The 24,853-nt window shown below is 45.5% G+C and overlaps 1 protein-coding gene across 1 annotated transcript in view; it reads left to right on the top strand.

The window, feature by feature from the left end:
- The first annotated feature begins 1,867 nt into the window (after positions 1 to 1,867).
- The window catches only part of LOC143767780 (uncharacterized), a 76,521-nt gene continuing 53,535 nt past the window's right edge, over positions 1,868 to 24,853 (top strand). Inside the window, exons 1-3 of the mRNA XM_077256301.1 lie at positions 1,868 to 1,970; positions 2,202 to 2,459; positions 5,281 to 5,330. Coding sequence (XP_077112416.1) covers positions 1,868 to 1,970; positions 2,202 to 2,459; positions 5,281 to 5,330 — 411 coding nt within the window. The remainder of the gene's footprint in view (positions 1,971 to 2,201; positions 2,460 to 5,280; positions 5,331 to 24,853) is intronic.

The raw sequence follows: 24,853 nt of genomic DNA, 5'->3' as shown, positions 1-24,853 counted from the left end.
GTGAGGCAGACAAGCCACAATAAGCTATATATTTAGCATCTTTTGCCTTTTTATGTAATATTTATTACTTTTTTAAGTAAAAAAAAACCTCTCCATAAGTCCATAACTTTAAATGCAACCATCTACCTTACAAAGTGTGTGTTGTAAAAAAAAAAATGTACATGTAGCTGCTTAGCAAAATAGCATTTTGGGGATATGGCGCAATTTTTTTTGTCAAAGAAAAGATAATTTAATCCCACCCATCCATAAAAAAATTATAAATCAAAGACAAAAGGTTACAATTTTGCAACTGTTATACTATTCCAATTTATAGCCATACGCCCCACAACAATATAGCCATCTTTTGGCACTACTTACTTTCCATGCACATATCAACCTAGCAATGTACCTTTTAAGAATTGCAAAATTTTTATTTGGAAATAAAGGGGAGTGTTTAACAAAATATACAAAATATTACAAAAAAGATTAAGTTTTTACATAACTGTGTTACCAGTCTAATTAAGCAAACATTCATGCCATAACAATACAGCTGGTTGTTTCAGAAACTTCCTTTCTATGCGTATACTTTCCAGCCAATCCAGCATTCTTGGTTACCATTTCTTACGCTCGCAATTTACTTTAAGCATACCTGTTTTAATATCCAATTTGGCAACAGTACACACCACAACTATACTGTGGGCTGTTGTAGCTTTTTCATGCCATGTTCCAACCACTATGCTTTGGTTTTTACCTCATCATTTTTGGGCTATTAATTTGAAATGGATGCGAATGTGCAGTACCCTCCGCGGCCACTATCAGAAGATGGAGCAGTTCTGCAATCTAGCAGTTTCGGATGGCAGCCACTGCCATTAACACCGAGAACAGCTGATCGGCGGGGGTGCCGGGTGTCGGACCCCAGCCGATCAGACATTGATGACCTATCCTGTGGATAGATCGTCAATGATAAAGTAGCGGATAACCACTTTAATACAGGATATTACACTAAATTGAGACACTAAAAAATTCAGGTCTGTTTAAGCTGTACATGAAAACATCTACAAAGCAAATTGATATTTCGGGCAGACTGTTGCTGCATTAGCCTTTTTGCCTTTTGCCCTATTTTTCATTTCTGATTGAGTCCATATTTTTTGAAGGTTAGATAAATCTAGTAAAATTTTGATAAATGTTACAATTGTGTCCAAAATGTATGATGAATGAAAAAACTAGCACTTCTTAGTGGACATGGTAGTATGACAAAAAAAAGCAACTAAATACCAGTACAAAAAATGTGGGAGCCTCTAGTAGCTGTACCATTGGTAGAGCAAAATGGTACTAAACGCCAGATGCAATTGCATGCTACTACTATATCTGATTGTACAGTAAAGTTCAGATTACAACCTAGTAATTATTATTATTTATTTATATAGCACCATTGATTCCATGGTTCTGTACATGAGAAGGGGTTACATACAAATTACAGATATCACTTACAGTAAGCAAACTAACAATTACAGACTGATACAGAGGGGCGAGGACCCTGCCCTTGCGGGCTTACGTTCTACAGGATACAGTAATGATTGAAAAGCAACCATTAAAACAATAAAAACTACACACATGTCCAAAGATACATTAATAAATCGGAACCTTCACCATCATAGTGATTTTCCAAAATATAACAACAACGACAGGGGTGTGTTAAGAATTCATAACCAAAAGATGGATAGCAAGTATCCAGACACACCACTCATAAGAAAAATGTAATACAAAAATATATAAATTTTATTGTAAAAGTATAACACAGTAAAAATATTAAGTAACACACATAAGGTCAGAGGAAAAGAGTATACCCAAGTATAACACACGTGGTACAGTGGGAAAGTAACGGGCCATGGGTAGATACAAAGACCAAATAACAAAAATCACTCCTAAAGTGGATGCTGTTTTACAAGTACCAAATACAGCAAGTCATAAAGTGTCAAATAGTGCAGAGAGTACAAAGCAAAATGTCATACATAAGATCTAAGACATACCCATATTGAGCTGAAATGCCCGTCCACGGTACCACTCACGCACCGACGCGCGTTTTGTGGAGTGCTTTCTCAACGGGAGGTGTGTCACTGATTGTTCCGCATCTGATAGAAAACAGTCCTGGAATTATCACTTTTGGCCAAGCATCTACGGGCAGCTTTACTTGTTGAACCTGCTTCCCTTTCTCTTTGCAGATGGCCCGGATGAAGTACTAATAGAAGGTACATTAAATGTGAAGTCCGGTTCCTCCATCACAATAACATATTTTGCTGATTCTTATCCAACACCCGAATACCAATGGACACTGAATGACACAGGATTATTGGAAAAGACAAACAAGTATAGTTTTAGTAATGCTGCACCCGAGGATGAAGGACTGTACACATGTGTGGCGAGGAACCCGGTGACAAACCACATTGCTATTGACTCTGTGTATGCGAATGTGAAACCAGGTGGGCATATTAAGGTTTTTTTTTTAATTAGTTATTTATTTGTTTTCTATCTTCAAACTATTGAAATATTGTCACATTTTACTATCTGTATTGTTGGTACAAAACCAGGAAATCCTTTCCTCCTTTCCCTCTTTCCCCCTTTTTCCCGCTTTGCATCTTTCCCCCTTTGCCTCTTTCCACCTTTGCCCCTTTCCTCCTTTCCCTCTTACCACCTTTGCCTCTTTCCACCTTTGCCTTTTACCCTCTGCCTCTTTCAACCTTTGCCTCTTTCCACCTTTCCTAAGTTTCTACTGATCCTGAATGTAGATTACCATAAAACCTGACACTTTTTAATCAAAATCATTCCTAATTTTATTTGATAATTTGCATTTTTTATGTATATGGAATATAAGTCTTCTAGAAATCAGCAAATCTTTTGAAATTCAAGTTTATCCGCCTTGTAGAACTTTCTCAGGCAAATTGATTCACCAGGAATCAAAATGACTTCAAAACTTCAAGTTTCCCTTAAAAATCATGTATGATACTATTTTATTTTTCTCACACACTAATCTTCTTCATTGCTGTGCTGTTGCATACTATCTGTATATTTTAATAAGTGTTTTATGGCTTTCTGTGTCTATCTCTATGGCAAAGCTGTGAGCTGTGACAGCATCCCTTCACTATCCAGATTTACCACAATATGGCTGCTGCATTCCCTGCCTAGGCTTTTATACAGGCTACAGCAATGTCTCTAGATTGGCTGTGCTATATCATGTGATACAATTGCTTTTGAAATTTGTAAAACAGCGGCCATCATTTCAGGCAATTTACTCAAAGCAAATTTCAAATTTTTCTAGTTCATCGGATTTCACTGAATACCTATAAAGTCAATTTAAAGAGGTTGTCCACGACTTTAACATTGATGACCTATCATTAGAATATGTCATGAATGTCTGATCGGTGGGATGCCACATCTGGCACCCCCGTTCATCAGCTATCCTTGTTGGCGGCAGCCATAACTGCTCAGTTATGGAGCTACACAGCAGAGCTTCGTTATCGGAATAGTGGCTGCAGCGGGGTACTGCATTGATTTGAATAGTGGGCTGATGTACAGTACCCAGCGCAGCCACAATGGTGCTGCTCCGTAATTGAGCATTATGATCTGACACTGGGAGACCCTGGTCGGCGGGGGCACCTGGTGTCGAAATTCGTAGGTCTTTAGACATTGATGACCCATCCTATCCTGCCATCTATGTTAAAGTCATGGACAACCCCTTACAATTCGATTCGCTCATCTCTAAAATTGCTAAATCTAATATGTTTATTTGTATTGTTCATTGTTTTTTTCAGCATTGATTAATTATGGACTTATACTTGGGCTTGGAGTAATCTCAGGAGTTGTAGCAATTGCTTTGCTTTTGGATGTGTCTCTTTATACAGGAAATATGTGAAGAAGCGGCTGAATGGTGAGAAAACCTGCACTAACATGTTAAAAAAACAGAAAGACTTTCTCAATGTGGAACTAAAAACTGCAAAAGTAGCTTTAGAGCACATAAACATTAGACGCTGATTTTTCACATTATCACTGTAACGGCATTGTGGATGAGCATGTCTGAAACTCTTTTCTAACACGTCAAGAGCATAATAAGAATGTCCGATATTAAAAGTGGAACATGATTGGAGTTAACCTGCATAACTAAAAAAATAAATAAATATGGGATTTGAACCTAGAAAAAGCTCCACTCTAGCAACGGTAGCCTTACCATTGTACCACACGCTCAAGTGATACCTAGCATTGATTTTCTTTGGCCATGAAATCTGCTACACAAACTGTCAGTGAGAGGAAAAATCATTTTGATTTTCATTCTGACATATGATATGTGACTTTCTTCACTCATCAAAGTGAAACATCTCTGGAGTTCGTGTGCCAGGCAGCATAAGTTAAAAAAAACAAAGTTTCCTTTCACTGGGCTTGATCTCAAGCTTTCTATTCCATAAGCCAGGAGCTTAAGCACTCAGCCATTAGCTCAAATGGCGGTGAAATTATCCTATTTCTTTGCTTATGATATTAACCGTTTAAGTACTGTATTGAGGGTATCTAAAAAACCTTCTGATGTTTGAGAGACGTCAAGTATCAAAGTCATGTATCAGAGTCAGAAATCAGAGTCAGGAATCAGAATCAGGTGTCAGACTCAGGTATCAGACTCAGGTATAAGAATCAGGTATCAGACTCAGGTATCAGCCTCAGGTATCAGAGTCAGGTATCAGAGTCAGGGGTCAGAATCAGGTATCAGAGTCAGGAATCAGAGTCAGAATCAGGTATCAGACTCAGGTATCAGAATCAGGTATCAATAAGAGTCAGGTATCAGAATCAGGTATCAGAATCAGGTATCAGGCTCAGGTATTAGAATCAGGTACCAGAGTCAGTTATCAGAGTCAGTTATCAGAGTAACATATCGGAATCAGGTTTCAGACTCAAGTATCAGTATCAGGTATCAGACAGAGTATTTCTGATATTTGGCTATAAGATCATGTCCTAAAATGGACACTATACATTAGACCTCATTCAGATGGTCCGTTTTTCACGTAGATGTTCTAACTTTGATTTTCACGAATAGAACACAAACCCATTATATTCTATTTACCTGTATATTTTTTCATCAGTAATCGCCAACACCGACAACAGCTGATCGGCGGGGGTGCTGAGTGTCAGACCCAGCCAATCAGATATTGATCATCTATCCTAAGGATAAGTCATCAATTAAAGAATAGTGGACAATCTCTTTAAATTTCCAGTTGATTTAATGATAGTTTCTTAATACATTCTGTGATTCATTCTTAGGGTCATCGGAAAACAGACGGGAAGCCATCAATGTTTATGAAAATGTGACGGTAAGTCACAATGTGCAAGTGATCGCTGAATTGCTTTCATAGGAACACATTTTCAATGAAAACTTGTATTATTTTAGAACCTGACAACCCAACTCGAGGTGAATGTTATAGATATCAAGAGCCAGCTGAATTAATGAAGCCTGATATACTGTATATGGACAAAATTATTGGGATATTCACTCCCATTGCCCCCGGTGTATAACATCTGGACCATTGCCCCCAGAGTAAAACATCTGTACCATTGCCCCTAGTGTATAACATCCGGCCCCTCATCCCCAGTGTACAGCATATGGCCTCTCGCCCCCCCGGTGTAAAACATCCTACCCCTTGCCCCCCTCCCAGTGTATAACATCTGGCCCCTTGCTCCCTGGTGAATAAGATCCAGTGGAAAAAAAATGGGAAAATCCAGCAACCGCAAAAGTCATAAAACATCACATTTATTGGTAGATTTAAAACATGAAAAGGAAAATTTAAAAAACAAGATACGATACGATACACTTTATTGATCCCGTGGGAAATTATGGTATCACAGCAGCACAACTTACGTCATAAGAATCATAAAATGAATTACTCAATTGACATGACAGTTTGCTGACAGAAGGACATTATACATTAGAATAGGACATACACCGCGGGTGAACTGAAAAGTAGAAGGAATAAAGTAGACATTCACTTTGATGATTTAACCCTAATGTTATTGTTGTACATCCCCATAGCAGTTGGCACAAACGATTTCCTATATTTTTCCTTCTTACACCTCAGAAGTATTAGCCGGTTACTGAAGGTGCTCTTCTGTCTCATGAATAGCTCATATAGTGGATGTGCATTATTGTTCATGATTGCCATACACTTTTACAGAGTTCTTCTCTCCACTACCTCCTCAAAAGAGTCCAGATTGCAGCCCACAGCAGAACTTGCCTTTTTGATAAGCTTATTCAGCCTATTAGCATCAGAGGCCCGCACACTACTACCCCAGCATATGATTGCAAAAAAGATGGCACTTGCCACCACAGACTGGTAGAACATTTCTAACATTTTGCTGCACACATTAAAAGACCTCAGTTTCCTTAGGAAATACAATCTGCTCATCCCCTTCTTGTAGACAGTCTCTGCATGGCATCTCCAGTCCAGTTTGCTGTCCAAATGGACCCCTGTTGTGAATTTGCTTTTTGCTCCCTCTAGTGGTTACTAGTTTTTTGACTCTGGTTTTTCTGTCATTCCTTTTATCCGCACCTGGGTCGTTAGTTAGGGGTGTTGCTATATAAGCTCCCTGGACCTTCAGTTCAATGCCTGGCAACGTAGTTATCAGAGCTAGTCTGCTGTGCTCTTGTCTACTGATCCTGGTTCCAGTTATATCAGCTAAGTCTGCCTTTTGCTTTTTGCTATTTGTTTTGGTTTTGTATTTTTGTCCAGCTTGTTCCAAATCTATATCCTGACCTTTGCTGGAAGCTCTAGGGGGCTGGTGTTCTCCCCCCGGACCGTTAGACGGTTCGGGGGTTCTTGAATTTCCAGTGTGGATTTTGATAGGGTTTTTGTTGACCATATAAGTTACCTTTCTTTATTCTGCTATCAGTAAGCGGGCCTCTCTGTGCTAAACCTGGTTCATTTCTGTGTTTGTCATTTCCTCTTACCTCACCGTCATTATTTGTGGGGGGCTTCTATCCAGCTTTGGGGTCCCCTTCTCTGGAGGCAAGAAAGGTCTTTGTTTTCCTCTACTAGGGGTAGCTAGATTCTCCGGCTGGCGCGTGTCATCTAGAATCAACGTAGGAATGATCCCCGGCTACTTCTAGTGTTGGCGTTAGGAGTAGATATATGGTCAACCCAGTTACCACTGCCCTATGAGCTGGATTTTTGTATTCTGCAGACTTCCACGTTCCTCTGAGACCCTCGCCATTGGGGTCATAACAGTTTGCCAGGCCAGTATTAAATGTTTAATGCATTGCAGAAGAGGGATTATAAGAAAGAAGATTCTGAGTTTTTTTTTTTTTTCTTCTTCCCCTTTACCTCAGAGTGGCTATGCTTGCTGCAGACATGAATGTCCAGACTTTGATTACAAGTGTGGACCAGCTGGCTACTCGTGTGCAGGGCATACAAGACTATGTTATCAGAAATCCTAGGTCAGAACCTAAAATACCGATTCCTGAACTGTTTTCCGGAGACAGGTTTAAGTTTAGGAATTTCGTGAATAATTGTAAATTGTTTTTGTCCCTGAGACCCTGTTCATCTGGAGATTCTGCTCAGCAAGTAAAAATTGTTATTTCGTTCTTACGGGGCGACCCTCAGGATTGGGCTTTTTCGCTGGCGCCAGGAGATCCGGCATTGGCTGATCTTGATGCGTTTTTTCTGGCGCTCGGTTTACTTTATGAGGAACCCAATCTTGAGATTCAGGCAGAAAAGGCCTTGCTGGCTATGTCTCAGGGGCAGGACGAGGCTGAAGTGTATTGCCAAAAATTTCGGAGATGGTCCGTGCTGACACATTGGAACGAGTGTGCACTGGCCGCTAATTTTAGAAATGGCCTTTCTGAAGCCATTAAGAATGTTATGGTGGGTTTTCCCATTCCCACAGGTCTGAATGATACTATGGCACTGGCTATTCAAATTGACCGGCGGTTGCGGGAGCGCAAAACCGCAAATTCCCTCATGGTGTTGTCTGAACAGACACCTAATTCGGTGCAATGTGATAGAAAAACCGCAAATTCCCTCATGGTGTTGTCTGAACAGACACCTGATTTAATGCAATGTGATAGAATCCTGACTAGAAATGAGCGGAAAATTCATAGACGCCGGAATGGCTTGTGCTACTACTGTGGTGATTCTACACATGTTATCTCAGCATGCTCTAAACGTATAGCTAAGGTTGTTAGTCCTGTCACCGTTGGTAATTTGCAACCTAAATTTATTCTGTCTGTAACTTTGATTTGCTCACTGTCATCTTATCCTGTCATGGCGTTTGTAGATTCAGGTGCTGCCCTGAGTCTCATGGATCTCTCATTTGCTAAGCGCTGTGGTTTTACTCTTGAACCATTAGAAAATCCTATTCCTCTTAGGGGTATTGATGCTACACCATTGGCAGCAAATAAACCGCAGTATTGGACACAGGTTACCATGTGCATGACTCCTGATCACCGCGAGGTGATACGTTTCCTGGTTTTACATAAAATGCATGATTTGGTCGTTTTAGGGCTGCCATGGTTACAGACCCATAATCCAGTCCTGGACTGGAAGGCTATGTCAGTCTCAAGTTGGGGCTGTCGTCAGTGGCGTAACTACAAAGTTATGGGCCCCGGTGCGAACTTCCAAATGGGGCCCCCCCCTACCCCCCCCCCCCTACCCCACCCCCTACCCCCCCCTACCCCCCCCCCACCTTCCCCCGCCCCCACAACCCCCCCACCTTCCCCCGCCCCGCTTCCCCTAGATACGCCTCGGACTGTTGCAGGAATCTCCTGCACTGCAACATGGTGTTGGGTGCCAGCACAGCCCACACAGTGGTATATCCAGCACAGCCCGCACAGTGGTATATCCAGCACAGCCCGCACAGTGGTATATCCAGCACAGACCGCACAGTGGTATATCCAGCACAGACCGCACAGTGGTATATCCAGCACAGACCGCACAGTGGTATATCCAGCACAGCCCGCACAGTGGTATATACAGCACAGCCCGCACAGTGGTATATACAGCAGAGCCCGCACAGTGGTATATACAGCAGAGCCCGCACAGTGGTATATACAGCAGAGCCCGCACAGTGGTATATACAGCAGAGCCCGCACAGGGATATATACAGCAGAGCCCGCACAGGGATATATACAGCAGAGTCCCCACAGGGGTATATACAGCAGAGCCCGCACAGGGATATATAGAGCACAGCCCACATCTCATCTCATCCCCCCCCCCCCCGATAATGGCCCCACAGTCCGGTTAAAAAGAAAAAAAAAAAAAAAACTCTCCTCACCTTTCCTTTTGCCCGCGCTGCTCCTGGCGGCTGAAGTCTGCCCAGGACACTGCAGGTGCGCGATGATATGACGTCATCGCGCACCCGCAGTGTACTGTCAGAGGCAGAGCGGGGAATGATGGGAGAGGAAGCGTCAGGTGACGCTCTCTCCTCCCATCATTGCATTGAACTATACCGGTGTCATAGACGCCGGTATAGTTAAATGCGGCGGCGGCGGCGGCACTGGGGGGGGTTCCGGGGGAGGAACAGTGCAGCGGCCCACTACTGGCATCGGCTCTTCTGGCATTTGCCAGAAGTGCCCGATGGCCAGCCTGGCCCTGCTCAGACCTGCCGGCCCGGGGCCCCTGACCTGCGGGGCCCGGTCGCAATGGCGACCGCTGCGACCGCGGTAGTTACGCCCCTGGCTGTCGTGGTATTCATGGGGATTCCCTGCCTGTGTCTATTGCTTCTTCTACGCCTTCGGAAGTTCCGGAGTATTTGTCTGATTATCAGGATGTCTTCAGTGAGTCTGAGTCCAGTGCACTGCCTCCTCATAGGGACTGTGACTGTGCTATAGATTTGATCCCAGGCAGTAAATTTCCTAAGGGAAGACTGTTTAATCTGTCGGTGCCTGAACATACCGCTATGCGTTCATATATCAAGGAGTCTCTGGAGAAAGGACATATTCGTCCGTCTTCTTCCCCTCTTGGTGCGGGATTCTTTTTTGTGGCAAAAAAGGACGGATCTTTGAGACCTTGTATTGATTATCGGCTTTTAAATAAGATCACTGTCAAATTTCAGTATCCTTTACCGCTGTTGTCTGACTTGTTTGCCCGGATTAAGGGTGCCAAGTGGTTCACCAAGATAGACCTTCGTGGTGCGTACAACCTTGTGCGCATTAAGCAAGGTGATGAATGGAAAACAGCATTCAATACGCCCGAAGGTCATTTTGAGTACTTGGTGATGCCTTTTGGGCTCTCCAATGCGCCTTCAGTTTTTCAGTCCTTTATGCATGACATTTTCCGGAAGTATCTGGATAAATTTTTGATTGTTTATCTGGATGATATTTTGGTTTTTTCTGATAATTGGGATTCGCATGTGGAGCAGGTCAGGTTGGTCTTTAAAATTTTGCGTGAAAATTCTTTGTTTGTCAAGGGCTCAAAGTGTCTCTTTGGTGTGCAGAAGGTTCCCTTTTTGGGGTTCATTTTTTCCCCTTCTGCTGTGGAGATGGACCCAGTCAAGGTCCGAGCTATTCTTGATTGGACTCAGCCCTCGTCAGTTAAGAGTCTTCAGAAGTTCTTGGGCTTCGCTAACTTCTACCGTCGTTTTATCGCTAATTTTTCTAGCATTGTGAAACCTTTGACGGATATGACCAAGAAGGGCTCCGATGTAGCTAACTGGGCTCCTGCTGCTGTGGAGGCTTTCCAGGAGTTGAAACGCCGGTTTACTTCGGCGCCTGTTTTGTGCCAGCCTGACGTCTCACTTCCCTTTCAGGTTGAGGTGGATGCTTCGGAGATTGGGGCAGGGGCCGTTTTGTCGCAGAGAGGCCCTGGTTGCTCTGTTATGAAACCTTGTGCCTTTTTCTCTAGGAAGTTTTCGCCTGCCGAGCGAAATTATGATGTGGGCAATCGGGAGTTGTTGGCCATGAAATGGGCATTTGAGGAGTGGCGTCATTGGCTCGAGGGTGCTAAGCATCGTGTGGTGGTCTTGACTGATCACAAAAATCTGATGTATCTCGAGTCTGCTAAACGCCTTAATCCGAGACAGGCCCGCTGGTCATTGTTTTTCTCCCGCTTTGATTTTGTTGTCTCGTATTTACCAGGTTCAAAGAATGTGAAGGCCGATGCTCTTTCTAGGAGCTTTGTGCCTGATGCTCCTGGAGTCGCTGATCCTGTTGGTATTCTTAAAGATGGAGTTATCTTGTCAGCTATTTCTCCGGATCTGCGACGTGTGTTGCAGAGATTTCAGGCTGATAGGCCTGAGTCTTGTCCACCTGACAGACTGTTTGTCCCGGATAAGTGGACCAGCAGAGTCATTTCCGAGGTTCATTCCTCGGTGTTGGCAGGTCACCCGGGAATTTTTGGCACCAGAGATCTGGTGGCCAGGTCCTTTTGGTGGCCTTCCTTGTCAAGGGATGTGCGGTCATTTGTGCAGTCCTGTGGGACTTGTGCTCGAGCTAAGCCTTGCTGTTCTCGTGCCAGCGGTTTGCTCTTGCCCTTGCCTGTCCCGAAGAGACCTTGGACACATATCTCCATGGATTTCATTTCTGATCTTCCGCTATCTCAGGGCATGTCCGTTATCTGGGTGATTTGTGATCGCTTCTCCAAGATGGTCCATTTGGTTCCTTTGCCTAAGCTGCCTTCCTCTTCCGATCTGGTTCCTGTGTTTTTCCAGAACATAGTTCGTTTGCACGGCATCCCTGAGAATATTGTGTCAGACAGAGGATCCCAGTTCGTTTCCAGGTTCTGGCGATCCTTTTGTAGTAGGATGTGCATTGATTTGTCGTTTTCGTCTGCTTTCCATCCTCAGACTAATGGACAGACGGAGCGAACCAATCAGACTTTGGAGGCTTATTTGAGGTGTTTTGTCTCTGCTGATCAGGACGATTGGGTGACATTCTTGCCGTTGGCTGAGTTTGCCCTTAATAATCGGGCTAGTTCCGCCACCTTGGTTTCGCCTTTTTTTCTGCAACTCTGGTTTCCATCCTCGCTTTTCTTCGGGTCATGTGGAGCCTTCTGACTGTCCTGGGGTGGATTCTGTGGTGGATAGGTTGCAGCAGATCTGGAATCATGTGGTGGACAACTTGAAGTTGTCACAGGAGAAGGCTCAGCGCTTTGCCAACCGCCGCCGCGGTGTGGGTCCCCGACTACGCGTTGGGGATTTGGTATGGCTTTCTTCCCGCTTTGTTCCTATGAAGGTCTCCTCTCCCAAATTTAAACCTCGTTTTATTGGGCCTTACAAGATATTGGAAATCCTTAATCCTGTATCTTTTCGTCTGGATCTTCCTGTGTCGTTTGCTATTCACAATGTATTTCATAGGTCCTTGTTGCGGCGGTACATTGTGCCTGTAGTTCCTTCTGCTGAGCCTCCTGCTCCGGTGTTGGTTGAGGGCGAGTTGGAGTACGTGGTGGAGAAGATCTTGGATTCTCGCCTCTCCAGGCGGAGACTTCAGTACCTGGTCAAGTGGAAGGGCTATGGTCAGGAGGATAATTCCTGGGTGGTCGCCTCTGATGTTCATGCGGCCGATTTAGTTCGTGCCTTTCATGCCGCTCATCCTGATCGCCCTGGTGGTCGTGGTGAGGGTTCGGTGACCCCTCACTAAGGGGGGGGTACTGTTGTGAATTTGCTTTTTGCTCCCTCTAGTGGTTACTAGTTTTTTGACTCTGGTTTTTCTGTCATTCCTTTTATCCGCACCTGGGTCGTTAGTTAGGGGTGTTGCTATATAAGCTCCCTGGACCTTCAGTTCAATGCCTGGCAACGTAGTTATCAGAGCTAGTCTGCTGTGCTCTTGTCTACTGATCCTGGTTCCAGTTATATCAGCTAAGTCTGCCTTTTGCTTTTTGCTATTTGTTTTGGTTTTGTATTTTTGTCCAGCTTGTTCCAAATCTATATCCTGACCTTTGCTGGAAGCTCTAGGGGGCTGGTGTTCTCCCCCCGGACCGTTAGACGGTTCGGGGGTTCTTGAATTTCCAGTGTGGATTTTGATAGGGTTTTTGTTGACCATATAAGTTACCTTTCTTTATTCTGCTATCAGTAAGCGGGCCTCTCTGTGCTAAACCTGGTTCATTTCTGTGTTTGTCATTTCCTCTTACCTCACCGTCATTATTTGTGGGGGGCTTCTATCCAGCTTTGGGGTCCCCTTCTCTGGAGGCAAGAAAGGTCTTTGTTTTCCTCTACTAGGGGTAGCTAGATTCTCCGGCTGGCGCGTGTCATCTAGAATCAACGTAGGAATGATCCCCGGCTACTTCTAGTGTTGGCGTTAGGAGTAGATATATGGTCAACCCAGTTACCACTGCCCTATGAGCTGGATTTTTGTATTCTGCAGACTTCCACGTTCCTCTGAGACCCTCGCCATTGGGGTCATAACAGGACCCCCAAATATTTGTAACTCTCCACCTGCTCTACCTCCTGACCAGCAATAGTGATCGGTAAGCATTCCAACTCAATCCTGCTATAGTTGGCCACCAGCTCCTTGGTTTTCTTAACATTTAGTTGTAGATAGTTACCATTGCACCAATCCACGAAATTCGACACCACCCTTCTATATTCCTCATCCCCCCGATCTCCCCTAATACATCCCACAACCACGGAGTCATCCAAAATTTTTTGAAGGTGGCAAAGATCAGATTTATACTGAAAGTCTGATGTATACAGTGTGAATAGAAAGGGTGCAAGCACCGTTCCCTGGGGGGCACCTACACTGCTCAGTAATCTGCTTGACACAACTGCTCCCATCTGTACAAACTGTGGCTGATCTGATAGGTAGTCAGTTATCCAATTTCTCATCCCCACCTCCACGTTCATATCAGTCATCTTTTTGTGTAGTAAAGGTGGCTGCAGGGAATTAAATGCACTCGAGAAATCAAAGAACATCGCTCGCACCATGGTTCCGTCAGTCTCCAGAAATGAATGTACACTATGTAACAGGGAAAGAATAGCATCATCCACCCCCAATCTATGTCGGTAAGCAAACTGAAGGGGATCAATAAAAGCGTGGACCCTTGGTCTTAAGTGAGCAAGCACTAATCTTTCCAAGGCCTTCATAGCATGAGATGTTAAGGCTACGGGACGATAGTCATTTAGGGTTGCAGGAGAAGTCTTGGGTACCGGCACCAGACAGGAAGTTTTCCATAACACTGGTACCCTCTGTGTTTGTAAACTTCCATTAAATAGGAGTGTAAAGACAGTACACAGCTGGTCTGCACACACTTTAAGGACACGTGGACTGAGTCCATCAGGTCCTGCAGCTTTACCAATGTTAAGTGACTTAAACTGCCTCCTCACATCATTTTCGGATACTCTAAAATTAGTCTGCTCCTCCTCCAATATCGATGTTGCAGAATTTGCACCCAATTCCCCTCCACTTCCAGTTGGCAGTACACATGTACTGCTAAATCTATTGAAATACTCGTTCATCTCATTAGCCTTGTCCAGTTTTCCTCCCCCGTGATCAGACCTTGCCTTAAGCCCAGTCAGTAATTTCATTCCTGACCAAACCTCCCTGGTATTATTGTGGGACAGTTTCTTTTCAAGTTTAATTCTGAAGGCTTTCTGGGCCTCCTTTATTTTATACTTCAATTCATGCTGTATCATTTTAACGGTCGACGCGTTTCGAGCTACACTAGCTCTTAATCAGCCCCATCCAACACCTTTGGAGTAAACTAGTATGGAGGGATTTGACCTAAAAAATAAATGAATTTCTGTGTGAATTCCTTCCCAGAAGCGCGGAAGCCGTTATATCTGCAAAGTGACTGACTCCATATTAATGTCTATGGATGTTGAATGTGAGGTCAGAAAAAGTCCTGTAGATGTAAAGCTGCAAAAAAATCTCATATGACATTTGTGTGGCCATATAATGGAAATTTCCTTCCTGATTCCTAGTAGTAATTAGAAATACTCAAACCTCAATATTTTACATTACTGACTGTAACTTTCTACTAAATTTTTACCAGTGTTTTGGTACCTTATTGCATAGATAAAGTCTTACATTATGTATAGTTATAAGACCTTCTCAAATTTCTAATATTTGCTTCCAAGATATTTTGAAGCCATTTTGTTATAGCATTTCCAATTTATCTCCATGGACATAAACATAAAAAAAGGATAAACAATCATAACATTTTCTTTGCTATCCATTTTATTAGTATAAATTTTATACAATTTTACCTAAAAAATGTTTTTATTAATTCAAATAAAAAAAAAAAAATATTCAAATGTTTTTCTTCTTTTACATATTATTATTATTATTATTATTATTATTATTATTATTATTATTATTATTGTTATTATTTCTTTTATTAATATTATTGTATTTTTATTATTTTATTTTATTTTCATTTTTTATCTTTTGCTCCTCATTGTGAAAGAGTCTAGTTTGCCGGAGATTCTGTTAATAAAAATTTAGAGTTGAGGATCACAGAGAAATATATCCTGGAGATGTATTTTTGATTTCTATGGAAAAGTGTTGTGGGAGTGCTCTGTGAACTGTGCAGAGGTCACTGTTCATGGAGGGGGAGGAGGTGAGCTGTAACTGTCTCCTATTGTCAGTGGTGGTTCCTGTATTATCTGCCTCTAAGTTTATAGCAGAGGTTTCATTTATCCGTATAATCCTATAATTACTGACGTAGCAAATGTTAACTCTTTTTTTTAAGACTAGCTGCATCATGTTATATAATGCTTTGTTCGTCAAGGTTGCTACATCTGTATGAGAAGTGATCAGTGATCTATCAGGAAGTGCCAGCTCATTGTTAGACTCAGTGGTTAATGTGAAAACTTCAAGAATTTTTTTAGTTTTTTTTAAAGTAACATGAAAAATTAGAATAAAAAATTCTAAAATGTATAAAAGTATATAACAAATATTTTGTGACCCACAATTCTATTTCCTCCATAATTTTAATTTTTCAGGGTGTACAGTCACAAGGAGAATCCTCATATATGGTGAGTAGGGAAACATGAACAATAAATATATTTAGATTCTTTTTTTTATAAATCTATTAAAAATGGGAAGAACAGATACTTCAATGTTTTATCAATTTTTGAAATCTGCAAAATGCTACATTAAACTGTGACTTTCGGTCTCTCGCTCTTTTCTAACATTGGGAAATTTTCTAAATAATATTTAAAAGTTGAAATTTGTGCAAAAAATTGAGCATTACATTTTTCATATTGGTGTCATCCTCTTATTGTTACGTTTGTGTCACGCCAACCTGGGAGATCTGGGGGTAGAAGATCATGGCGTATTGTGAATCACAGATCTTCTATTTAGCCTGTGTGTGTGTTTGGATCACATATTAAATGAATTTGGTTTCCTTTGGTGCTGAAGAGGTTAACGACCCTTTCTATGCTGGCCAGAAACATGCAGCTCCATTTCAGCTGCTTCTGATCTGATTGTTGACTCTTCCTATAAACCTGGCCAGACCCTCTCTGTCTTGCCAGTAAAAGCTCTGCTTTGTTGCTCTTAGGAGACGCTGTGCTGAATATTGGAAATTCATATTTCTGTGCTGGGTGCTTAAGCTAAGTGTTTTTGAGAGAAGTTGTTGTAGAGGTGTTCTGTAGTTCATGTGCGTTTATCTCCTGGTGCCTGTCCCTTTCTTCCTTCCTATTATTTGGTGCTTTTGTATGACAGAGGGTTTTTGTTATCCCTGTTTTGTCTTTTGTGTATTGTTCACATTACATTTTTGTCCCAGGCTTCATGGGGTGGGGAGGGGACAGATCATGGATTAACAGAAGCATAGTGAGGTTGGAGACTCAGGACTCTCAACCATCATGAGTACCCACAGAACAGAGATACTTAGGGTTTCAGTTCATGGGATAGTTTGGGGCCGCTTGCCATGGAAAAAAATTGAAACAAAATATTTCACAGACAGAAAGTTTTTCTCTGTACAGGCAAAAAGAAAATAGAAATCACTGTATAGAATTCCGTACTTTTTTTTATATAACCTTTATTAAGATCTTGACTTAAGAATTGAAGTTAATAATTAAAAAAGAGACCACTATCACTATTAGAGAAGAAGATAGGACCCAGGAAGTGCCTGAACCTATCCTAATTACTGGACTGATCCTGCCTTAGAGTGGAGGTTGGTACCCTAGAACCTTTGCACTAGCGCCCCCGCTCACTGACTGCTGACCCTTCTACCCCTAGATCACCCTGTATGGGATGGGTGGGGAAGAAAAAGGGGGTTTGTATTCAGCGTAATAGGATGCAAATGTGGCCAAAAGTTAGCCTTGTTTGTATTGCAAGCCTATTTTTGCAGAACCTTATATAAATATGGAGTGTTTCTGAAATCAATAAAGTGCATGAGTGCTAATTCATAGGCAATAGATTAAATGCCAATGATGGGGCAAGGAGGACAAATTTCCCTTATCTGTACCTTGCCTAGCGGCGAGGGTTGGCACCCTAAATTGGAGACGAGATTGGCTCCCCCTCTTCCGATGGCTGACCCTCCTTTCCCTGTGAGAAGATGCCAACAGTGGCTACATGGGTCACCAGGAATGGATACACTGGGCGGTGAGGGATTAAGATAAGGATTTAAATGGTCAGGGGTGTCCAGCAATCATATGTAATAACAAATAGAATGAAAATCATATTATTGCACCATCCCAAATTCAAGACAGAAGGCTCTGAAATATCATTCACGGAAAATTCAAAACATGAGAATAGAGGCTGCATAGGATAATTCATAAGCCATTGCAACAGAAAATATAGGACTAAGAGCTCTGAGGATCACTTGAAGCCTTTCCCCTTTCAAAGTTTCTCCTTCCACTCTCGTTCCTCCACCTCTTCCGCTTCCCCTCTTGTGCGCATCCTCTTCGGCCACTTCTTTTTAAGCCATGGCTTCCATAGCTGACCAGACCACTGATGTAACTGTGCTGAATAGGCTTTGGGGGACGCACATCGGAACTTGGGACATCACAGGCTTAGTCACTTTTATAAGCCACGGAATGGAGGGAAACGGCCAGAAAGATGTGCACAATGGGAAAGAAGAAAAGAAGAGGCTCAGAGAACTGGACAGTGGGCTTCTTGGGCATTGGTACATTTAAATGTATGTTAAAATTAGCATTTTTATCATTAGTTTTTATTTATTTATTTTTAATCAGTTTGCCTTGCCCTCTATGGTCCAGTAAAATGGCTGTCGAAAGCCATATTTTGAATTTATGTAGGCACAAATTTGAAAATTTTTGAAAGTTTGAGGAGAATTCAAATCTTCTCAAATAAATTTGCTCCTCTGTAATTATTGCAAAATAAAAACTAATTGCATTGAATATAAATAGCAAGGCAAATTGGATAGATTTACAAGATTCCCCATGATTTTGTTTTGTTTATACATCTCATAAATTATATTTTTGACTGTGTAAGTGGTAATTTATTAATAATTTCTACCTCTTTTTTCTTGCAGAGTTTGCAGTACAAAACTGAGGACACATACATCCAATTAAAAATTTGAGATTGCCATCTCTTCGGCCATTTAGTGAAACAGTTTTATGCAGAAGATCCTTGCAAAGGGTCCTAACATTTCTGCCTCTACCACTTCCCAAAATATCTCCAGGTCCAGAAACTTTTGATTATACTCCACCACCAGCTGTTAGGTCACCAGTTACACAGCTGACCACAGTAGAACTACATCTAACCTTGAAGGTTTTAATATTTTGACCTTAAATTGGTTCCATTCTTTTGGATGATTACATCATCAACTTCTGGTCACATGATCTTGCTCCCAGGTCTTGTCCAACACTCAATCATCATTATTGTTATCCCTACCACTTTGCTCAACCTATGAAATGTTCTCACCCAACACTATCTTGAGAAATAATTTTCATAGCATCCAAAGTGATGTAGATTACTTGAAAAGAAGGCTCCAACATTGTCATTGAATTCAGACATAGTGGAATACAGAGGCCACTATTAAAATGAACAATGGTGGTGGAGGAATGGATTGAACATCCGCTCAAAGTCAAGGTGTCAGAATCAGACTAAAATGCATTGTGACAATGTCAATCTACAAGGTCTTCCAAATATTCTGCAATAATACCCAGGTCAACAAAAACTGAGGCCTGCATCTACTACTACTGATACCGACGGTGCTGATGCAGCCAAACTCTTACTGGCGCATCATATTTATCCTTTACCCCAACCGTTGGCTCTCTTACTTTTACCAGACATTTTAAAGTTAGCCTAAGCTTGTTATTCAGAACCGCAAATCTCTAAATTGTCAGTGTCGACTGTTGTGTGTGGTAATCTTACTCCTCTTAGTATGTCGAAGAAACTAAAGAAATTTTGGCTATGGCAAAAAATTCTCACCGGATGGATCTGGTCAGGTGCAAGAAATGAGCGCCATGCCTCACTAAATGATCACAGACTGAACTAAATTAAAAGGCGTTGTCTGCGATGATAATTAAATCCTATTTCTATGAGTTTGTTTAGGAAAATAACACAATATTGGTTGCGGCAAATTCAGAAATGCAAACTGAGTGAAAGAATTGTACACATAGGCATCCTTTTTCACGGACTGAGCAGTCCTTGCAAAAGCACGGAGACATGTCCGATACTAATCTGAGCATGTACTCCAATTCTATTTCTTGTAAATGAATTTGTCTTTTTTCATCTCATATTAATTATTCTGGATTCTTTTTTTTAAAGCGTTCATTGTGTAGATGAATAATTAACCCTGACCTTGGGTCATTACGGAAATAATGCCAATTATGTGTCCTATTTATTTTTTTATGAAAGATTGATGTTAATGGTGAAAATGTATTTATTTATTTATTTTTTCTTAACATTTTTATTTTATTACTACTTTAGAATTTGAACATGGTGGTTTTACAATGGGTTCAAATTTCCCCCCTCCCAAAAAAATGAACAATTCACATACAAGGGTGTTAGGTGTCGAGTTCCTGCCGCTACACAGGGGGAATCTCGAGTCATGTCCGCTGTGGCCTCCCATTCTTCTCCAGCCCGCGTGGAGCCTGCTCAGCGGAGACGTCGGTCCCAGCGCCTGGCCAGGACAGATACTGCACGTTTGGTTACTGCTTCCCTTCCAGGTTCAGCCATTATAACTAATGCTGTTCGGCAGCGAGCAGGCGCTCCTGTGACTAAGTCTTGCTTTTTCCCTTCTGAGCATGCTCAGGGGAAGACCTCTCATTGGAGGTTGGGGGACACATGCTCAGGTCCTGCAGCAGCTCCTATTGGTCCAATAGGAAGGTCCTGAACTGCTACAGCTATAAAAGGTTTGCATGGCCGCACGGCCATGCGCTAGTATCATTTGTGTTTGGCAGTTGCCAGTGGATACTCTGCCACACTGTATATAAGTGGTGTGAGTCTGTTTAGCTTTGGGGCTGTACACTCAGGCAGGCAGCTAGCATCAGTGGGGGCAATTAGCCTTGGCTTAGCATCTGGTTCCTTCACGTGTGCGGTTAGCACAGAAGAGTTCCAGAGCAAGCACAACTTTTAGTTAGGGTTTTAGTCCCAGTGTACAGCGCGACTCTGTGAGGCAACAGAGCTCGCTTTCATTTCACACGGGGTGAAGCTTAACCCACGTGTGAGCTCAGTGTCCATCCGCCATTACTTGCAGCAGGTATCTCTGCACGGTGGACCCCGGGCTGCGAATGCACCTCGTATCTATCAACCTATTACTTGGTGCATTCTGCTAGCCATAAAAAAGGGTTGCCATAAATTAAATAATACTGTTTACTTAGGACAGGGGTGGGGAATAATTTTTTTGCCAAGGGTCATTTGGATATTTATACCATCCTTCGGAGGCTGTACAAACTCCGCCCACAAAGTACATCCTGACTAGTGTTGAGCATTCCGATACTGCAAATATCGGGTATCGGCCGATATTTGCTGTATCGGAATTCCGATACCGAGTTCCGATATTTTTGTGATATCGGAAATCGGAATCGGAAGTTCCCAGTGTATGGTTCCCAGGGTCTGGAGGAGAGGAGACTCTCCTTCAGGCCCTGGGATCCATATTCATGTAAAAAATAAAGAGTAAAAAAAAAAATATGGATATACTCACCACTCCGACGGACCCTGGACCTTAGCAGTGCAACCGGCAGCCTCTGTTCCTAAGAATGCAGTGAGTGTACAGGACCTGCGATGACGTCGTGGTCTTGTGATTGGTCGCGTGACCGCGACGTCATCGCAGGTCCTACACTCACTGCATTCTTAGGAACGGAGGCTGCCGGTTGCACCGCTAAGGTCCAGGGTCCGTCGGAGGGGTGAGTATATCCATATTTTTTATTTTTATTCTTTATTTTTTACATGAATATGGATCCCAGGGCCTGAAGGAGAGTTTCCTCTCCTTCAAACCCTGGGAACCATCCAGGATACCTTCCGATATTTGTGTCCCATTGACTTGAATTGGTATCGGATATCGGTATCGGCGATATCCGATATTTTTTGGATATCGGCCAATCCAATCCGATACCGATACTTTTGAATATCGGAAGGTATCGCTCAACACTAATCCTGACTCTTCACTGGTGTCAAAACAATCTTTCATTGCATGCCCCCCCAGTGGTCAGTAGTGAACACTGCGTGTGTGTGTGTGCTAACAGAGCAAGAAAAAATTAATGAGCTTGTGGCAATCAAAATACACCTCCCTGCCCAAGAATGCGGTCCCTGAGAATCTGCTCGGTGGCCTGATATAAGGTAATTGAGGGCCCTAAATGGCCCTGGGGCCTGAGGTTTCCCACCCCTGACTTAGGAAATAGAAAGAAAAACATAAATGAAGTGGCAAAAACATGCTAGATGTTTAACGATATAATCAGAAGTTTCATCCAAAACAAAATAAAAAAAAATATAAGGTGTGTATATATATATATATATATATATATATATATATATATATATATATATATATATACTAGCTATTGAACCCGTTCTACGCCCGGGTGGCGAGCATTTATATTGGTATATGGTCTCCATCCTGGTATGTGCTGCTCCCATCTTGCTCTCCCATCCTGTCATGTGCTGCTCCATCCTGCGCCCCCATCCTGTCATGTGCTGCTCCACCGTGTCATGTGCTGCTCCATCCTGCATCCCGATCCTGTCATGTGCTGCTCCACCGTGCCATGTGCTGCTCCATCCTGCGCCCCATCCTGTCATGTGCTGCTCCACCGTGTCATGTGCTGCTCCATCCTGCATCCCCATCCTGTCATGTGCTCCCATCCTGCGCCCCCATCCTATCACGTGCTGCTCCATCCTGCGCCCCCATCATTGCGGGCGGCTGTGCGGAGTGCGGGCGGCTGTGCGGAGTGCGGGCGGCTGTGCTGAGTGCGGGCGGCTGTGCTGAGTGCGGGCGGCTGTGCTGAGTGCGGGCGGCTGTGCTGAGTGCGGGCGGCTGTGCGTGGCGCTGCTGGGTGCAGCGGCTGTGTGTGGCTGTGGGCGGCGGCTGTGCTGGGTGCGGCAGCTGTGCTGGGTGCGGCGGCTGTGCGCGGCTGTGCTGGGTGTGGCGGCTGTGCTGGGTGCGGCTGCTGTGGGTGGCTGTGCTGGGTGCAGCGGCTGTGGGTGGCTGTGCTGGGTGCAGCGGCTGTGCGTGGCTCTAGGCAGCTGTGCGTGGCTGTGCTGGGTGCGGCGGCTGTGGACGGCTGTGCTGGGTGCGGTGGCTGTGCTGGGTGCGGCGGCTGTGCGTGGCTGTGCTGGGTGCAGCGGCTGTGCTGGGTGCGGCGGCTGTGCTGGGTGCGGCGGCTGTGCTGGGTGCGGCGGCTGTGCGTGGCTGTAGGCGGCTGTGCGTGGCTGTGGGCGGCTGTGCTGGGTGCGGTGGCTGTGCTGGGTGCGGCGGCTGTGCGTGGCTGTGCTGGGTGCAGCGGCAGTGCTGGGTGCGGCGGCTGTGCTGGGTGCGGCGGCTGTGCTGGGTGTGGCGGCTGTGCGTGGCTGTAGGCGGCTGTGCGTGGCTGTGGGCGGCTGTGCTGGGTGCGGTGGCTGTGCTGAGTGCGGCGGCTGTGCTGAGTGCGGGCGGCTGTATGTGGCGCGGCTGTGCGTGGCTGTGCTGGGTGCGGGCGGCTGTGGGTGGCTGTGCTGGGTGCGGCGGCTGTGGACGGCTGTGCTGGTGCGGTGGCTGTGCTAGGTGCAGCGGCTGTGCGTGGCTGTGGGTGGCTGTGCATGGCTGTGGGCGGCTGTGCTGGGTGCTGCGGCTGTGCTGGGTGCGGCGGCTGTGCGTCGCTGTGCTGGGTGCGGTGGCTGTGGTTGGTGCGGCGGCTGTGCGTGGCTGTGCTGGGTGCGGCGGCTGTGGACGGCTGTGCTGGGTGCGGTGGCTGTGCTGGGTGCAGCGGCTGTGCGTGGCTGTAGGCGGCTGTGCGTGGCTGTGGGCGGCTGTGCGTGGCTGTGCTGGGTGCGGCGGCTGTGCGTGGCTGTAGGCGGCTGTGTGTGGCTGTAGGAGGCTGTGCGTGGCTGTGCTGGGTGCGGCGGCTGTGGACGGCTGTGCTGGGTGCGGTGGCTGTGCTGGGTGCGGCGGCTGTGCGTGGCTGTGGGCGGCTGTGCGTGGCTGTGGGCGGCTGTGCGTGGCTGTGCTGGGTGCGGCGGCTGTGCTGGGTGCGGCGGCTGTGCTGGGTGCGGCGGCTGTGCGTGGCTCTAGGCGGCTGTGCGTGGCTGTGGGCGGCTGTACGTGGCTGTGCTGGGTGCGGCGGCTGTGGACGGCTGTGCTGAGTGCGGCGGCTGTGCTGGGTGCGGCGGCTGTGGGCGGCTGTGCGTGGCTGTGCTGGGTGCGGCGGCTGTGCTGGGTGCGGCGGTTGTGCTGGGTGCGGTGGCTGTGGGCGGCTGTGCGTGGCTGTGCTGGGTGCGGCGGCTGTTCTGGGTGCGGCGGCTGTGCTGGGTGCGGCGGCTGTGCGTGGCTGTGCGTGGCTGTGCTGGGTGTGGCATCTGTGCTGGGTGCGGCGGCTGTGCGTGGCTGTGCTGGGTGCGGCGGCTGTGCTGGGTGCGGTGGCTGTGCGTGGCTGTAGGCGCCTGTGCGTGGCTGTGGGCGGCTGTGCGTGGCTGTGCTGGGTGCAGCGGCTATGCGTGGCTGTAGGCGGCTGTGCTTGGTGCGGTGGGTGTGCGTGGCTGTGCTGGGTGCGGTGGCTGTGGTGGGTGCGGCGGCTGTGGGTGGCTGTGCTGGGTGCGGCGGCTGTACTGGGTGCGGCGGCTGTGGGCGGCTGTGTGTGGCTGTGGGCGGCTGTGCGTGGCTGTGGGCGGCTGTGCGTGGCTGTGCTGGGTGCGGCGGCTGTGCTGGGTGCGGCGGCTGTGCGTGGCTGTGCTGGGTGCGGTGGCTGTGCTGGGTGCGGTGGCTGTGCTGGGTGCGGTGGCTGTGCTGGGTGCGGTGGCTGTGGACGTAAGTGGCGTAAGTAACAAATAGCTGTGGCATGAAGTGCCACAGCCTCATGGCACAGCAATTTGTTACTTGCGGAGGGTGAGTATACTTACCTGTCCCGTTCCACCGACGCCATTCCGGGCCATGAATATCCCCCTGCTCCCGGAATCGGCGCCTGCGCAGTCCGCGCTTTCTGGCGCCATTTTCTTGAAGACACATTGCAGTGTGTCTTCAAGAAAATGGCGCCGGAAAGCGCGGACTGCGCAGGCCCCTTTTCCGGCACCAGGAGGACAGATTTTCTGTGTCCTCCTGGTGCCGGAAAAGGCGCCTGCGCAGTCTGCGCTTTCCGGCGCCATTTTCTTGAAGACACACTGCAATGTGTCTTCAAGAAAATGGCGCCGGAAAGCGCGGACTGCGCAGGCGCCGATTCCGGGAGCAGGGGGATATTCATGGCCCGGAATGGCGTCGGTGGAACGGGACGGGTAAGTATACTCACCCTCCGCCTCCTGGCTCGTCCGTTTCTCTGTTGGAGATCGCGGTGTGCGTTCAGCGCTTACGCATACCGCGATCTCCTGGGAGCGTCGCTC

This window comes from Ranitomeya variabilis, chromosome 4 (genome assembly GCF_051348905.1).
Source record: "Ranitomeya variabilis isolate aRanVar5 chromosome 4, aRanVar5.hap1, whole genome shotgun sequence".
Taxonomy (NCBI): domain Eukaryota; kingdom Metazoa; phylum Chordata; class Amphibia; order Anura; family Dendrobatidae; genus Ranitomeya; species Ranitomeya variabilis.
The sequence above is the reverse complement of the archived record's forward strand: the minus strand, read 5'-3'. Positions and strand labels throughout refer to the sequence as shown.